The 20,030-nt window shown below is 32.1% G+C and overlaps 1 protein-coding gene across 4 annotated transcripts in view; it reads left to right on the forward strand.

Annotated features, from left to right (window-relative positions):
• The window catches only part of Amph (amphiphysin), a 136,511-nt gene that overhangs the window by 101,006 nt on the left and 15,475 nt on the right, over nucleotides 1–20,030 (forward strand). For all 4 annotated transcript variants that reach the window (XM_069112198.1, XM_069112199.1, XM_069112200.1 and 1 more), the window contains exon 2: nucleotides 13,708–13,843. In XM_069112198.1, coding sequence (XP_068968299.1) covers nucleotides 13,708–13,843 — 136 coding nt within the window. The remainder of the gene's footprint in view (nucleotides 1–13,707; nucleotides 13,844–20,030) is intronic.

A 20,030-nucleotide genomic window follows, 5' to 3' on the forward strand; every position in this document is an offset into this window, starting at 1 on the left:
CTGCAGCATTAAGCGCGAAAGAAGCTAAATATTCTAAACTAATGATTATTACCACTAGTGGGTGTAGTAAGTATAGCAACGTTCTAAAATTTCTGCACAGAAATATGCTTCCTTGGGGATCGTATTATACATCTTGTCAACGAAAGTCTCTCAAATTCTTTTGTAAATTGAAATACCTACTCCTATATACAATGTGTCTACAAAGTTTCAAGACTACATCAATAAGATATTAGACTCTCGAGGAAACAACTTTGTTGCTTCTTAGTTAGATTTTGATATAGTCTTCCTCTAAATCAATATCTCGAGTGCACACATATAGTACAATGTTTTTCAAGCATTCGCAGACCCGATCTCAAGAAACACGTCAACGGGAGTCGTAAATTCTCGTTACGATATACAACCGACGCCACGAAACAGATCGATCCCCTATTTTGTTTACGATAATAGAGGTGATTGAATTTAATTATAACGCTGAGGTAACACGTTATAATGTACTCTTTATTCCAACAAGAATTGTAGATAAGATGATTACGCTCGTTGTGTATATATATTATATGTTAATTAGATGAGTTATCAAAAGTAGATATTTCTTTTTTTATTTATTAAAATTTACAATCAATTCTCGCATTGAGAATTCTCAGTAATTTTTTCTGGCGTGGCGCAGTGACATGGCTAATTATTTATAATAAGTTAATACTTATAGATAAGTATAATTTATAAGTAAGTGTTGTAGATAAGTAAATATTACTTAATATAAATATCTAATTAAATCTAGTGTTTAGGTCTAGCGAGTAGTGTCTCTTCAGCCTGCGGATCTGGTCCGACGTATCAAATAGTCCAGTAATTAGGGGGTTTCGATGTTTGTTGACTCTTTTGCTATATCTGCCGCTATATTTTGCTATTTCCTCTTTGACTGTTGGTATCTTGAGGTTGCGATGTATTAGTTCGTTGGTGACATACCAGGGTACATTTATAATGGATCTTAGCGTTTTCGATTAGAAGCGTTGAAGTATTTCAATGTTGGAATTACTTGCTGTTCTCCATAGTTGGATTCCGTAGGTCCAGACAGGTTTTGTTACGGTCTTATAGAGGGAAAAGTAAATATAGTTAATGAATATACGTTTAGTGAGTTAAAGCAGTGAACTCAGTGCAGATATGTTGACTGACCTATAGTCGTAGATCCAGTAAAGTTCGGTGACGATGCTGTTGTCACGTCAATCCACATTAGAGGCCAGATATGTACGGCCCCTCACCGCGTACCCTCAATAACCTCAAGGACCCAATATAAACTTAAACTTTTAATTTATTGTCCCTTTAACTTTTATCAGTTTATGAATGGTCCTTGGAACAGTCCTTAAGTTTATTGCACGTTCTTACAAATTACGAAGGAAGCAGGTAGTTAACTAATAGGAACACCGAATATTTGGCTGACGGAAAAGCTGCTTTTTTTCATAAACAATGTCACCTACGAGCCACGTTGGTAGGAGGCTTCCTCCTCCCATCTTCATTTATTAACGTGGGCTATAATCAATTGGCATCGCGGACCGTTACCCTCACTTTTCCTAACGAAAAGTGTGAACAACGAATCCGCGTTGTTAGCTCAAAGGGACACACTCACACCGAGCTATCCTCCGTAATAATACGAGAACACCTCGACACTGAAATTACAAACTCTCATCAGTCAACATCTCCCAGATCAGTCGCGTAAACTGTGCTTATAAACTTGTGTTATTTAATAAAGTTTTATAGAAAAGAAACATCAAGTTGAGTTACGGCTCAACCTTCTTGTCTTTAAAACCGAAGGCTTAATTTTACGTGACACTGTCGCAGGGGAAAGCTCTTGCTGGGTATTGGTCGCCTCACCACCGGTAGCTTGCGGGTGAAAATCCCGGGAAATATAGGAAAATCCACGTTTCCCCACTTTTTTCCTGATGGAACAATAACCATAAGGAACATCTTGACTCGAAGGTGTTTTATACCACTTAACAGTCAAATCGAAATGCTTAGTTTTACGACAGTTCCTTATGATTATTACGGTCCAACTAATTATATTGATTGATTATATTGTTTCTGGGCTACACACAGACGCACACACAATACATACAATGTAGACTGTTTAACTCATATGCTATTATATTTCCCTGAATGTCTCCAAAAGTATATTTTCCTTTTTTCATTATAACATTTGAAACTTCCATTCTGCTTACATGTAGCATGTACAATATATTTTTTCTCTATTTATTTATTTATCCTCCAGCCATGCATCGTAGGTGTTTGGAGATGTACAGGCTTGGCCTTGGTTTTACCGACTAAACGTTATCCATGTGTATATTTTATGGGCCTAAACAAGGCAAAAACGTTACATAAACATAGGTCGCTTAAAGCTTCGTTAAAAATTCACGACAAAAATACGAAATACAAAGGGAGCAGCAACAGGCTCGCGTTTGCATTGTAATGTAAGAAGTTGATGATGGTGTTGATGTAAGCAGAAGCCAGCCATACATACGTTCACTCTGTCTATGCAAAAGTGAGTAACTAATTCTCCGTCGCAAAATATCTGCGTCTGAAAATGATGCATTTGCGGAAATGAGACGAAATGGGAATGAAATTCGCAGGACGATAAATTGTATTATCGATTCTGTATCGTCGAAACGATGGACATTTCGAGAAGAAGAATTAGTTACCTTTGTACAGACAAGATAAAAGTAAATGGTATCGCTCTTCCTTCATATCTTTTCACACTTATATTTTTGAACTTCATATTTTTCTCGTAACTTTTTCCTGCAGCTTTGAGCGATCTACGCTTATACAGGGTGGTTGGTAACTGGTGGTACAAGCGGAAAGGGGGTGATTCTACGCGAAAAAAAGAAGTCGAAAATATAGAATAAAAATTTTTTTTTTTAATTTTTCCATCGAGACAACGATCTACAGTCAGATCCGTTATAACGAGACGTGATAAAGTGCACGCGTACCGAGCGAAAATTTAAAGTCGATTTTCTCGAAAACAAAGCCTCAAACGAAAAATTTTTATTCTATATTTTCGACTTCTTTTTTCGCGTAGAATCACCCCCTTTCCGCTTGTACCACCAGTTACTAACCACCCTGTATAACAATTTTTTCTTACTTAGACACAAAGTACTGACATCGTTTGGGCGTATAAATCTCCGATACTATCTTCTTTCTAATATAACACAATTTTTTTATTAATTTGTACAATTAATGTGCAGCTATAGAACGTTTAGATTACAACGTCTGTTAAAGAAAGAGAAGACGCGAAGATACGCTGCAATATTTGGCTCTGCGACAATTTGGTTCGTGCCGAGCTGTAATTTTATTTCGAGCAGTTGCCTGATCGATTACCTTCGTCAATCGATAGAATAATTGTTACAAAATAGCTGGAAATTATAGAAGAAAATCTAGCGCAGATCGCTTATCAGTTCGTTACGAAGATCGATAAAAAGATTTGTCAGATGAACATTTTAAAACATACCACTTTGTCTATGTTAGAGAAAGAAACGTATGTAGGAAAAATACATAGCACAAGGGTCAATCAGTTGATCGAATTCAACGATCTAGAAATCGTTCTATGGACGCAAAACTTCTCCACCTTCGTTGCCAATGTAACCTGTTAACGTGTTATTTCTTCGCCATCAACGTTGATTGGCATATATAATGCAATCAACAGACGTATAAGATCCTCTACGTTTCTTATGTCCGTCGCTATTCATAGTCTACTGCACAAACGGTTGTCTTATTATACCCAAACAATGACTTCTAGCGTTAAAAGAGCCATTGAGAACGAAAACTTATTTTCAGATTCAAAGACGTACAAAGCAATTTATCAGTCGTGTTACTGTCTGCTCTATCAATCCATCTTGCTGTTTGTTGGATATAAATATTGCAGTTATGGTAAATAGGACAAGGTTCTTCGTAACCTGTGCTGTTCGGTTTGTTAGTTTACCTTGTAGCAACCTTGTAAACAGATTGGCCAAGTCTGTTCGATTTAAATTGGCGTAATCACAGTATTAAAATTTAGTTACGTTACATTTAAAGTTACAGCAACAAGCTTTTTATTCTATCAAATGTCCAAATCGGACAAATTATGAATGTAAACAACTAAATAAATAAAAAAAACAAGCTTTTTCTGCTCGATCTTCGCTGCTCAATCTTTTGAGAAATTTCTTCCAAAGAAATGTATTCACATTTTTTTATAACATAATATTTTTTCATCCACGATGCTGTGAATACACCCAAACACGTTTTCTTCTTTGTTTGTTGAATATTTTCAAGAAAACAGTGATAGTACTTGGATATGGCAAGTGAAATTGTTTTTGGAAAGGTAGATTGATCGCTGTGGGATGTCAGAAGATGTTACATGGCGAGCTACCGCCTTTCGTGATGGAAATAGAAGACAAAAGAGAATTTTTACTACAGGAAAGTGGCTTGAAAATTTCGCGATAGAATTATCACGATGGCCAGCACTGAGTGCTGACCTGAACGCGATCGAGAACCTGTGGGAAATTGTAGCGAGGAAATTTTACGATCGGGAGAAGCCACTTGCAGAAAATATCGTTGGACGTAAAAAAGGAATAAAATTCGCGTGGGCGAATATTGGAAACGTAACTTTAAATAAGTTAGTGAATGGTGTAACGTATTAGTAAAAATTCACTAAACGTAGAATGAAAATGTAACAAAATTTACACTAAGTTGATGTTTTTTCGCAGTGAAGATTACAATTTTAGGAGAAAATTGAATTAGTAAAATATTTAGTTAGTAAAAATTCACTAAACGTAGAATGAAAATGTAACAAAATTTGCACTAAGTTTATGTTTTTTCGCAGTGAAGATTACAATTTTAGGAGAAAATTTAATTCCTTGCAGGCTTCGAAAGAAGAAAACTTTTCTTTGTCGCATCTTCAGTTTTGTGTTACATCATAACATGGAATTATGTACAGGACTTTTGTCAGTTTTATTTCAATATTATGACAAATTTAAAAATAGGATTGACTTTATAATTATTCATGGCATTTATTGTATGTATATATTTGTTTAACTTTGTTCTCACGAACAAGAAATAGACCTGGTTTACAAGTCCGATTCTAACGTTTGAACTATCACTTTTGCAAAATCATTTATTTTTATTAATCATTTCTTCATAAGACACATTATGTAGATCATGTGGCTATATCGAACGAAATTTGTGCAGCTTAAAAATTAAAACCGTAAAACCACGTTACGCCAGATAACCGGTACAAATTATAAAATACTTCATTTCATAGAGAAATTAGTATCTTAGTGTATCTTAGTGGTATGATAAAGTGCATTTCGCTGTTTAACAATTGATATTTCTCCAAAAACTATTGAGAATATGTTTTCAGAGAAGACGATACTTTAAAAAATGTTTAATGTCGAAAAAAAAGAAGAAAGCAAAGCAACGTTATTACGTCGATGATTAACCGTTAGTAGTTTTTGACGAGTATAGTCGTCATGATGAAATAGCAATATTGTACGTTATGACGAGCCCTGTTACTAATAACATTAAAAAATAAAACACTGCCATTTCGTTACAGTTTAATTCTGTATTATAACAGCTACACATAGTCTGTGTTTGATCGCTTGCTTTTTGCGATACATTTTACGTAAACGCTTTTCAAGGAGGTCCCAACAGCTAACTGGTTGAACATTAAATTTCACTTTGCCCTTTTCACTTTGCCCTTTTCACTTTGCCCTTTTCACTTTGCCCAGTACAATAGAAGAAAAGTACCTGAACTTTATATACGATTTATAAAATACGATAAAATGTTAATATGTTGAAAGAAAATAAATTAATAGCCTACTTTTATATCATTCGAAGTTAAAAAGGTATCACTCATATGAATCACACATTACTCATCTAACTTTATTTAATTCTAAATAAAAGTTCTGAAGATTTTATTTCGCAAATTATTAAAAAATAGTCTCGCGAGATATAACGACTTTTCTTGATGTCATACTTTTTAGAAAACCCATCTTTGCATTTTAAAATATTGATTAATATTAATTTAATAAGTAGAAAATTATAATTTGTCAAAGATATAAAATAAAACATTGCTTCCACGCTTCGTTATGGAAATATCTGGTTTAAAAAATTGCATTTAAATATTCTATTTCATAAATATATTTCGACGGAAGAAGCTTGATAAGCAGCAAATTATAATCTGCCAAGAATCTATGTATATTATCATACTCTTATCACTCTGCGTCTATCTTGATTGCAAATGATTCGTAACTGATGCGACGTAAAACACGTTCCGACTGATCGGCGGTATAAAACGAAACACACAGTGCCTCCATGCCTCGTTACAGAAATATCTGGTTTAGACATTTAAATCTTCCATTTCATAAATATAATCCGACACGAGGAATTCCATAAACTGCAAATTATAATTTGTCAAAAATCCAGCTATCTGCCTATATGATAAAAATATTTCTTTAATCTTTATATTTTACATTTAAATATTCAATTCTGTAAATATAATCCAACATGTGGAGTTCAATAAACAGCAAATTATAATTTGTGAAAAATCTATCTATCTATCTACATGATAAAAATATTTCTTTAATCTTTATATTTTACATTTAAATATTCAATTCTGTAAATATAATCCAACATGTGGAGTTCAATAAACAGCAAATTATAATTTGTGAAAAATCTATCTATCTATCTACATGATAAAAATATTTCTTTAATCTTTATATTTTACATTTAAATATTCAATTCTGTAAATATAATCCAACATGTGGATTTTCATAAACAGCAAATTATAATTTGTCAAAAATCCAACTATCTACCTATATGATAAAAATATTTCTTTAATTTTTATACATTTAAATTTTTACATTTAAATTTTTACATTTAAATATTCACTTTCGTAAATATAATCCAACACGTGGAGTTCGATAAACAGCAAATTATAATTTGTGAAAAATCTATCTATTTACCCATCTAATAAAAAATATTTCTCTAATCAATCGAAGTGTAACGTCGTCGCTAATGACCCGTAGCCGAAGCGACGTAAAACACGTATTAAAAAAAGCAATGTTCCGATTGATCGGCGATATAAAACGAGGCAGAATAGCATCGTTACAGAAATATCTGACGTTCGTTTGAAATATGTATGTAGCCTCGGTTCGCAAGCCCAGCCAAATCGCACGACCAGTGTGCCCATGTTGGTACGTTTCTGGCGAATTTGTTTTTATTTTATTTCCACTTCGCCTGAAATTCGCCAGTGCTCTATTCTGCTTGTTAAATTCACGGGGAATAATCGTGTAGCATAATCGTACGCCATTTGATGTGCTTGAATTTATAAATAGCGTCGGAGGGGTTCGTTGGATACTAACGTTGTGAGTATAGCACCTATACGTAGATACGTATCGTCAGTCGTCGGTTATCAAAATTGTGACGTCGTAAACGCGAATGCATCTCATTATGCCGTAATTGTTATGGATAAGATTAAATTTAATGGACCCGCTTTACGGTTACTTTCATTAAGTGATACGGACTATAATCGGTAGCCTGTTTTATGTGTGTATGTACTTTCCAAGCAATTAGCGCAATTTCAGAGCAATTTGTAGATTCCTACGAATCGCAAGATTATTATAGTGACTGAAGCTGAAAATTGTCAAATTTAGATTCGTATTAGATTGTCGCAAAAGTGTCTTTCTTTCACAAACGTGCTTTTCGCAACGATGCATCTTTATACAAACATGAAATCTATATAATTATTATATAATTATATTATTATATTATTATTATTATATTATATTAATATAATTATATAATTATGGTCTTTAATTGTCTAATTATTATATAATTATATTATTATATATTATATTATATTAATATAATTATATAATTGTGGACTTTAACTTAACAGAACAAAATGGACCATACATAATTTATTAAAATAACGTGGAATAAAAAATGTTGTGCATCTATTATTTCCTTATGAAACGAAAGAAAGTTTTGCGACAACCTAATTGCATTGTACCGAGTCAAAGGTATTATACAAAGTGACTCGAGAAAGTGGGAAAAGTCACATCTTGTTATTGATTAAAGTTAAAAGACGTGTTAGAGAAAAGGTTTCAATGATATATAATTCTCTTTCTTTTCTTTTCTGACAGTTTCGCTTGTTTCCTAAGCGTAACGGCGCGACTTTAAAATAGAAATGCGTATCTTTTCACGTACACCGATTATCCCAAATATTCTGTGTATGAAAGTATCAGAATGTTTGTGTCTGAGAATAATTTTTTTTTATCTGTTATAAAAGAATGACGATAAGGAAACATCATTACATAAGGTACAATTCTGTGTAGTTCTGTGTAGATAATATATCCATCGGTATATTTTGGAGAAATTGGAAAAAGTCATATATTGTTTTTGGTTACATTTGAAAGAAATATTAGAGGAAAAGATTGAACGATATACGATAGCATATCTTTCTTACAGCTTCACATTTTTCATCGGTGCAACGACGTAACTAAATACTACAGATATGTTTTTTAAGATAGAAATGCGTATGTTTCTACGTATCTTTATCTGTTTTAAAGTCGTTTATATTTTCTAATCTGGGTTATATTTTTCGTGTTATAAAAAAAAGAAAAAAATATAAACGATAAAGAACATTACACAAGGTACAAGTTTATGTGATTTGTAGATAATTTACCATTGGTGCACATTAGAAAAAATTGGTAGAAATTACATTTTTATTTTGGTTAAAATTAAAAGAAATGTTAAAGAGGAGATTTGAATGGTATAGGTTAACATATTTTTCTTTTATTACTTTACATTCTTTATCAATGCAACGATATTTAAAAAATGCAGAAAAATACAGATATATTTCTTAAAATACAAATTCATATTTTTTCATGCACACCGATTATTCGGAATATTCTGTGTGCGAAAGTATTGGTTGTTATATTACTTGTATCTGTGAATAATTTTGTTTATCTCTTATTGAAAAAGTAACACGATGATATAATAAATAAAACAGCAGAATAGCATAATAAACAAGCTACATTGCACAACTTTGGGTAATTGTATAAAATTTGTATAAATTTTGTATAATTTTTAAATAACGTCATCACTGGTATACGCATCTTCTGTAATTTAATTTACAGTACGTTTTGTAAGAAATTATTTAGAATTTATTTTTCATGTCCGACGCAACGTGTTCGAAACGCTCGAGTTCTCGCGGATCTGACGTTTCTTTGACGTTTAGTTGTTTGCCAAATATATTGAGAATTCTACCAAATGTCCGAATCGGACAAATTGTGAATGTAAACAACTAAATAAAAAAAAAAAATATATTGAGATACTGCAGTAGTCTATGTATTTTCGTGGCTTGCTACTTGACCAAAGTTTAAAGATTACGATGTGAACACTGGTTTTAAGCGTAAAATTAGCGCTAAAAATGATGCCACTGACATGCTACGTACCGTGGTTGGTTAATACGACGAATGATCGCCTAATAAAATAATTTGAGAATCTGTGCGAAGTGTGTCCTAATAAATATCTCGTAGCTTCTATGTTTCATGTGAAATTCGCTTCAAATCTTACCGATAGAATCGCGTTTCGTTTATTCTCATCGCTGTTAGTGAAATTTCAAAATGCGTCGCGCTATCACACAAGAAGTTTCTACAAGTGCTCGAACGCATTCTTCGATCGCTGTATATATAAATTTAAAAAACAGGCGGAGTATTGTCGAGCACAAAAATACAGAAAACAGAGAATTTAGAAAATTACAGTAGAATGGAAAAATCTTATCTTTCGCAAATCGAGAACATCGGAAACGATGTTAACTTTATGATAGAAACAAGTTGTAATAACAGGCGGAGTATTGTCGAGCACAAAAATACAGAAAACATAGAATTTAGAAAATTACAGTAGAATGAAAAAATCTTATCTTTCGCAAATCGAGAAACGATGTTAACCTTATAATAGAAACAAGTTTAAAATAGAAACAAGTTGCAATAACAAGCGGAGCCTGTGTCGAGCACAAAAATACAGAAAACAGAGAAATTACAAAATTACGGTAGAATGGAAAAATCTTATCTTCCGCAAATCGAGAACATCGGAAACGATGTTAACTTTATAATAGAAACAAGTTTAAAATAGAAACAAGTTGCAATAACAAGCGGAGCCTGTGTCGAGCACAAAAATACAGAAAACAGAGAAATTACAAAATTACGGTAAAATGGAAAAATCTTATCTTTCGCAAATCGAGAACACCGAAAAAGATGTTAAGTTTACAATAGAAACAAGTACACGTTGATCCATCGCGTTAGCTGTTATATTATTTTATACAATTTATACAACTTAATTATATTTACTATAATAAGAAAAAATTGCACCTGCCGTCTACGATTTAAAAATCTCTGTGTAACCGACAATTTACAAAATACATTTATATTAATGCATACGTTAAAGTATTTTCTTGCGAAAAGATTTCTTTCCACGTTCTACGAATCATCGGATTAGAAACAAATTTTTCTATGAACCGTTAAACGTTACAGATATTAGGCTACATAGCAAACGCTAGATACTAAGCTATACGCGCATACAATTCGCGTAAGACAATTTCACGACAAACGTTTGTTAATAGAAAGAAATACATTTTTTATCGATCGTTCGGTATTTTTCGTTCGCGCTGTATATTATTCATACTCGACAGATAGCACAATATAACAGTCGGTGCATAATTAATAAGCGTTCTGGAGGACTGGCGCGGTCACGAAACGTTTGTTTGCCCGATACCACTGTCGTGTTTTATTCTTCGTATTCGCTTCCACCAAATCATCCTGCAGCTCTAACGTCTAACGTGACTTTCAATTCGTTTGAAAATACGAGCTGCCATTCATCTTTGTTCAGCATTAAGCGTAATAGACGCTAAATTGCAGCAGCCTCGCAATTACCTTGTCACTCGTACCCTACACACTGCGCGATCCATTGGCGTTCATGAAGATTCGTATTGAAGCGAGCCGTGATAAGGGGATCTTTATGAAGATGCAGCGAATTACTCGTGAACCGTTTCAAATTCGCCATCAAAGTCGGCCTCGATTCAAATTTCCTCCGCGAGGCGAGCCGATGTTTCTTCGACACTGTACGACGCATTGGCGTTCTGCTGTTTTATGAATTTCACGACGTACGATCGTCTGCTTGGCAGACCTGTGACAAACGTCGAGTCTGGGCAGAATATTTGTACACAGAGTGCGATAACGTTATTAGTCGCAGCTTTCGAAATGGCACGCGTACGAGCAAGATGTAAGTTCGTTCATCGTTTGAGTCCCAGGGGTCTTTGAAAAAACAGAGTCGAAAAATGCCAAACAACGCGATAGCGTTTGTCTTAACACTAGAACTACCGATAGTTAACACGAAACTGTTTCTACCAGAACCAGTGAAAGTGATTGGTCTTTAAAAAATACGTAATAATAGAATATTTTTATATTTATTGATTTATTACTTTCTAACAGAAACAATTCCATGTTACGTAGTATATTTTTGGTATTATTAATCCATCTGGGACCATCATCCCTAAACGAGGGTTGGCACATTTATAAAATTGTAGAACCAGTCGTTTGGATTGCTGTGGTATTTCTAGTATTAGCATCTAGCGATCGATCCGGAATTTTCCTCATAACTGATATCATCATATCGAATAATACGCAGTAGAAATTTTCAAAACGTGTGGGAAGTTGTACGAAACGGGAAGCTGGTTAACTGGGGTTCGATAAACAGATTGCAGGACCCTTTTACACTTTGACAAGTATCGGTCATTTTGGCTGGTATTGGTATGAGTAGCTTTGATACAAAATTATTTTGAGTTTGAATACATAAGAAAGAAAATAAAATTCATTATATTGTAATATCGTAAAAGAGTTTGATTATAGATCGGTCGAAAATAGAAACAACCGAGTACTTCGTCCTTCTGTGGTTCGTTTACATTTAAGAGCGCCTATGTGATTAAAGTCACCTAGTTCTTGCAGAGGTATGAGAGAGAGAGAGAGAGAGAGAGAGAGAGAGAGAGAGAGAGAGAGAGAGAGAGAGAGAGGAGAGAGAGAGAGAGAGTGTGTGTGTGTGTGTTTGATTCGTTGTGACGAGAGTTGCCAAATAACTGTAAAGTTATTTCAGATAGATACGAGTATCGCATTTAGTTTCAATTAAACAAACATCGTTTTCTGTCCTATTAATACTTGTATATTTAATTCACTATTAATAGATTGTAAGTAATCGGGAAAAATTTATATCTTAATTTCCACGATACTACAATATTATTCTTTTAGTTATCGTTGCGAAAGTCATTACATCATTGCGGAAAAAAATATAACATGAAGTAGGAATTTTAAAATAAAATTATAAAACCAATCAATTTGACTGGTGTGGTAGTTCTAGTGTTAATCGACTGTGAAAAGAAACAAGCGGCGCAATAGCGCTCGTCATATTTGTTATTTTTATGAAATACGTTTATATTGTTATATATGCGTATTATTAGTTTATAAATAATTCAAGTTTGTTCAATAAAAATGATTGAGAAGATAACAATGAAATAGAAAATACCGTCAGTCGTCCGTAGCGTTCAAATGTACTGCGACTTTTCCACACGAAATCTAAACAGCGCGATCGCGCTGCTTCGAACTCAAACGGTTAAAGACGAAGAAGGACGTAATTGATAAAAACGAATGAAAGTACGAAAGAAGGAAACTGGATGCAAGACGATATTCTTGCGTTCGTATCCTTCTCGTTTCCTCGCGTACACCGAATTAAGGGAGTGTCCTGAATTAGAATGTTCTAAAACAGCGTCTGTTTTGTTATTTTTTTAGAAGGGAAAGAAAGAAATGATGTTATTGAATTTTGAGGTATGGTTTTATATATATTTAACGAATACAACAAAATTTTTTTTAAAGTAAAAAAGAAATTATAACAGATTTCCAAGCCTATTTCATGGGCTGCAGTTTTCAATCGGCGTAAAAGATCCAACTTGTAATTCTTGACTGAAATAAAAAACCAAACAAGGATTAAATTATTATGTATTTTTCTTCTGGGTAAACTAAACAACGGCAGAAAAAAAGTTTATTTAAATAATTGCTATAGCACCTTGAAGTTTATTTTTTTTTTTAAAGAACACTTTTTTAATCCCACCAAAAGCTTTAATTTCACATTTTTTTCTGTCGTTGTTTAGTTCACCCAGAAGAAAAATATATAATAGTTTAATCCTTTTTTGGTTCTTTGTTTCCGTCTAGAATCACGAGGTGGATGTTTCCCGCCGATTGAAGACTGCAGCGACAAGACGCCCATGAAATAGGCTTAGAAATCTGTTATAATTTTCTTTTTGATTTAAAAAAAATTTTTTTGTATTCTTTAAATATATATAAAACTATACCACAAAATTCAATAACTTCATTCCTTTCTTTCCCTTCTAAAAAAAATCACAGAAAGACGCTGTTTTAGAACATTCTAATTCAGGGCATCCCCTTAAAATGGAACTGATTATCCTATGCGCCATGGTTTATTATATATAGCAACTTAAAACGATTATTGACATTGTTCTGAGATATCTTCAATTGTATTTTGTATATATTTTTCGCGATTATGGAAAGTCAGCGGGCGACGACTAAAACGATGTGTGAAGAGTTTAGCGTTTGTGGTACAAATTGTTCTTTCTCGTTGCAGTTTCTTCAGAATTTGGGAAAAGTGGATAGGACCGCGGATGACATATTCGACGAACATCTGCAGAATTTCATGAGACAGCAAAATGCCGCGAACAGATTGCAAAAAGAGTTCAACAATTACATCAGGTGTGTTCGAGGTAAGTCGATCGAAGATAAATCAAATTAAAACACCTATTCTATGATTTATATGAACATACGACATTTCGAGTTAAACAAACGACAATATTTTAAATCTGTTAACATCAGTTTGTATGGAAGAGGATGCTTGTTAAATTCGAGCGAGTAAAAATTGTGACAAACAATTAACGATAGACACATCGTGCGTTCGATGATTAAAATATCGAAGCAATTGCGTTCTTTCTTTGAAAAACTTCAGTCGTCGTTATTTTATGCACGCGTGAAATATTGCCGATATTGTAGTTACGCATCTGCTGTGAACTGCAGCAGGCAGTAAAGCCGATAAACCAAACATTTGCAGCAAATACGTACACAAATTATCAGATCTGCGCGAGAAGCGAGCCGTGACCTTGGTTTTCTCTGACCCAGTCCGCCTCGTTCAAACCTACCGTCTTAGTGATAATCTGTCGAACAGGTACATTTTTAACTTTGTAAATCTGCAGAGAATTGAATCACTGCTATTCCTGCAGCAACGAAATGCGAATTTTGCAGATCGTTACATCGATATATACATAGCTCAGCTGACAAGAGAAACTCTAGTTGGTCATCATTTTTTATTATAGTCTACAAATTGGTGACTAGTAATCGATTTAAAATTGCTTTCATTTTAATACAATGATATAATAATGCGATATTATGGTGCAACGATAGGTAAATGAAATTAGAGTTAAAGAATACAAATATATCGCATGGTTAATAGAGATGTTAATTATTATACATTGTTGCTATGATATTAAATATACTTATGATTACAATGTTACAATATATAATGATTATGTGATTAATACATAGATTACGGTTGTAATACCAATGAGTCCGATTTTCCGCTATATTTAATTACGTATTATTTATTAACGTATATGAAAAATGCTCGCTGTTGTAGTTTTATAGTACGGTTCTCTAAAATTAATAAATAAACTATGATATTAAATATACTTTTATACGATTACAATGTTACAATATATAATGATTATGCGATTAATACATAGATTACGGTTGTAATACCAATGAGTCCGATTTTCCGCTATATTTAATTACGTATTATTTATTAACGTATATGAAAAATAATCGCTGTTATAGTTTTATAGTACGGTTCTCTAGAATAAATTAATTTATTCCGTTGATCTTTCATTTCACGAAACGTAATAACTCAATAGAGGTCCATTTATCTACACGAAATTTTATTTAACGCCTGATTGACCCAAATTTTGCTGGTTGATTCGTTCGAGTTTGAACCTGAGCTGCTATTATACGAAGGAAAAATAGTAGCGGGGATAATTGGCGAGTTCCTATTATATGAACTGTAATTATGTAAACTGTTTGTCCGCCGACAAGTTCAGATAAAGTTGCAGTTCTACCGCAAGGACAGAACGCAGTCACTTGGTTCAAAAAATACCGACAAAGTAAAAATCGAGTTGAGATTGTTCAAGAAATGTCAAAGTACTTTTGCAAAATAAATTCTGCATAATTTTCTGCTGAAAAATAAATCGTCGAAGGATTCTCTTTTGAATCATGCTTATGGAAGTAATCGTTCATGGCCTTGATTCGCGTTACAAGTTACCCGAAATAGCATAACCGGTGAACTAGATTCCGCAGCAATACGAGAACCGCTTTTCCTATAGCGAATATAAATCAGTTTCGATTAACTCAAAACTGGTATTACGAAAGTCTTTGACGTGTTTCTAAATGCTGACTCATAATCGTAAAACGCTGTCGCTGGATGTTATCATGGAAGTCTGACGCGCATACTACGTGCTTACGTTTATTATTTTATTTTTCATTTACAACGAACAGATGTTAAGTGCTTGGAAACGTATCCATGTGCTACTCTTGCTAAGAGTCTCAGTAAATATTTGAAAGTACAGTTGTAATGCAGTTGTAACTTCGCTTTTTCAACGAATTTTTTTTTATAACTAATAATGTAGAAGTATGGATTGCTGTGCAATAAAGTTTGAAAAACTATAGGTTTTTTCCATGGAACATTGAATTTCATTCGTAAGAGAATCACCATGTTGCAAGTTGCACATCGTGTTCCAGTGGTTCCAAAAAGATTGCAGCAATCCAACAGTCTTGCTAAAAATTATTTTGAAATTTGAAAGATAATATGTGTGATAAATAATATCCCATCCCAAGCTCATAAAGATTAACGTAATCCCTGTCCCAGTTGATAATTATATGCATACTTTTAAACATGATTGATAGCGATGGTAGACTGAAATTCAGCAAAATGGTTCAAAAGGAACATTAAAAAATATCTCTATATTCTATTCATTTTAAAGTAACTAAACAGAAAAGCATGTGATATATACTTTTCTTATATATATGATTGATAGCAATGGTAGACTGAAATTCAGCAAAATGATTCAAAAGAGACATTAAAAAATATTTCTATATTCTATTCATTTTAAAGTAACTAAACAGAAAAGCATGTGATATATACTTTTCTTATATATATGATTGATAGCAATGGTAGACTGAAATTGAGCAAAATGATTCAAAAGAGACATTAAAAAATATTTCTATATTCTATTCATTTTAAAGTAACTAAATAGAAAAGCATGTGATATATACTTTTCTAATATATATAATTGATAGTGATGATAGACTGAAATTGAGCAAAATGGTTCAAAAGGAACATTAAAAAATATCTCTATATTCTATTCATTTTAAAGTAACTAAACAGAAAAGCATGTGATATATACTTTTCTTATATATATGATTGATAGCAATGGTAGACTGAAATTCAGCAAAATGATTCAAAAGAGACATTAAAAAATATTTCTATATTCTATTCATTTTAAAGTAACTAAACAGAAAAGCATGTGATATATACTTTTCTTATATATATGATTGATAGCAATGGTAGACTGAAATTGAGCAAAATGATTCAAAAGAGACATTAAAAAATATTTCTATATTCTATTCATTTTAAAGTAACTAAATAGAAAAGCATGTGATATATACTTTTCTAATATATATAATTGATAGTGATGATAGACTGAAATTGAGCAAAATGGTTCAAAAGGAACATTAAAAAATATCTCTATATTCTATTCATTTTAAAGTAACTAAACAGAAAAGCATGTGATATATACTTTTCTTATATATATGATTGATAGCAATGGTAGACTGAAATTGAGCAAAATGATTCAAAAGAGACATTAAAAAATATTTCTATATTCTATTCATTTTAAAGTAACTAAACAGAAAAGCATGTGATATATACTTTTCTTATATATATGATTGATAGCAATGGTAGACTGAAATTGAGCAAAATGATTCAAAAGAGACATTAAAAAATATTTCTATATTCTATTCATTTTAAAGTAACTAAATAGAAAAGCATGTGATATATACTTTTCTAATATATATAATTGATAGTGATGATAGACTGAAATTGAGCAAAATGATTCAAAAGAGACATTAAAAAATATTTCTATGCTCTATTCATTTTAAACTAACTAAACAGAAAAGCATATAATATATACTTTTCTTATATATGTGATTGATAGCAATGGTAGACTGAAATTGAGCAAAATGGTTCAAAAGAAACATTAAAAAATATCTCTATATTCTATTCATTTTAAAGTAACTAAACAGAAAAGCATGTGATATATACTTTTCTTATATATATGATTGATAGCAATGGTAGACTGAAATTCAGCAAAATGATTCAAAAGAGACATTAAAAAATATTTCTATGCTCTCTTCATTTTAAAGTAACTAAACAGAAAAGCATATAATATATACTTTTCTTATATATGTGATTGATAGCAATGGTAGACTGAAATTGAGCAAAATGATTCAAAAGAGACATTAACAAATATCTCTATATTCTATTCATTTTAAAGTAACTAAATAGAAAAGCATGTGATATATACTTTTCTAATATATATAATTGATAGTGATGATAGACTGAAATTGAGCAAAATGGTTCAAAAGGAACATTAAAAAATATCTCTATATTCTATTCATTTTAAAGTAACTAAACAGAAAAGCATGTGATATATATTTTTCTTATATATAAGAAAAAGAAATATTATATAAGAAGAATTATATATGAATTTTATTATATATACTTTAATTATAAATATTATATTTATATTATATTCTATTGTATTTTAATTATATACTAAATATGTATAATAACATATTATCAGCCAGAGTATAGTTCCAAGACTCTGAAAGTTAGAAAGCTAACAAAGATGCGGACTCTTGAATTTGAAAGGTGTTTGGACGTACCTGCGTGTAGATACTTTTGGATCGTCACCAGTATTTGTTAATATTGTGTAAGGCAATTTTTCAACGTAATTGCATCCTACGTTTTTGACAACCAGGCATTGATATATTATTTAAATCACGTACGCGTGTGTAGCGAGCACGTTTTTCTGAAGAACCATAATCACTTGACCTAATATGGAAATCAAGGACGCTTGTCTATGTGTATAAGCCTTGCACTTCAACGAATTTCACGATACTATCGGACGGTGAATTTTTCTGCAAATCCATATTCCATACTCTGCTAGCCTAAGCGAAGATCTGTGCTACCAATAGATGAATATTTTATATTGTATATTTTTGCATATCGTAACGAGTTTTGGTTCAAGGAAGAGGAGAGGAGATGTGCGTTGTATGGAAAATGCTGGAAAGCGTTGTATAGAGGGCTTGTTGAAGCACTGGAAGGAGGAATGTTAAACGACAGACAGAATGAATTTGAGGGTCGAGGAAATTCTTGAAGAAAATGCAAATATGCAAGCAATAAGGTGGTTGCGGAGAGTAGAGAGAAAGTAAGAGAACAGGAAGAAAGACGTGAATAAAGAGGAGTAGAAGCAGAATACGAGTGTGGAGAAACATACAATTATTGCAAATATAAATGCAAATATATAATAAATGAAGTACAAGGAAAAAGAAACAGATAGGCAATGAATGAATGGATGAAGTGTAACCAGGAAAAGGTTTACGTAATGACAAAGCATTTAGAAATAAAGACGATGGATAACCAAAGGATTGATGTAGTTTTATGCTACTATAGTTCTCTGTATGTTTAGTGTTAGTTTTGTTTCATATTGTCTGTAAATTATACGAAACCAAATCTAATATCTACACCAACAGGCTGAAATAAATAAATAAATACTGTGTGCATTCCGCATTTTAACCTTAGTTTTACTATAAATTAAATTAAGATATAAATACCTGTAGCTTTAAATTTACTGTAAATTAAATTAAAATATAAATACCTGTAACTTTAAATTTACTACAAATTAAATTAAAATATAAATACTAAAAATAATGTATAGGACACGTGTAAAATGTGCAAAAATATACAAAATATCCAAAGTAAAGTGATAAACTATTTATAATAGTTATGAGATTAATGAAAGAAATAAATGAAAAGGGTGTTTATTTAGTTTCTATTTCTTAAACGAGGTACACAAGTATTTAAATTTGCATAGATATCCGCGGTAGATTCACCTGTGCCTTCAAATTTACTACAAATTAATTTAAATATAAATACTAAAAGAAATGTATAGAACACATGTAAAATGTGCAAGAATATATAAAATATCCAAAGTAAAGTGCTAAACTATTTATAATAGTTATGAGATTAATGAAAGAAATAAATGAAAAGAGTGTTTATTTAGTTTCTGTTTCTTAAACGAGGTACACAAATATTTAAATTTGCATAGATATCCGCGGTAGATTCACCTGTGCCTTCAAATTTACTACAAATTAATTTAAATATAAATACTAAAAGAAATGTATAGAACACGTGTAAAATGTGCAAGAATATATAAAATATCCAAAATAAAGTGCTATTTATGATAGTTATGAAATTAATGAAAGAAATAAATGAAAAGGGTGTTTATTTAGTTTCTGTATCTTAAACGAGGTACACAAATATTTAAATTTGCATAAATATCCGCGGTCGATTCGCAACAAACAGTCTAATTACAAATGTTTGCGTCCTTGTTTATGCAGCGATCTTTTCCATTCCTCTTCGTCGCTGAAAACGACACGAGAAACGATTTTCGCATTATCGATAGCCATATGACGCGACTCTATCGGAATACAACGACCTCCAACCTTTTACCCGAGTTTGCTCTGGTCGAATCAATTTCTCTCGTAGGGTTATTCACCTGGCGAGGT

This window comes from Bombus flavifrons, chromosome 4 (genome assembly GCF_040668555.2).
Source record: "Bombus flavifrons isolate JBK064 chromosome 4, iyBomFlav1_principal, whole genome shotgun sequence".
Classification (NCBI taxonomy): domain Eukaryota; kingdom Metazoa; phylum Arthropoda; class Insecta; order Hymenoptera; family Apidae; genus Bombus; species Bombus flavifrons.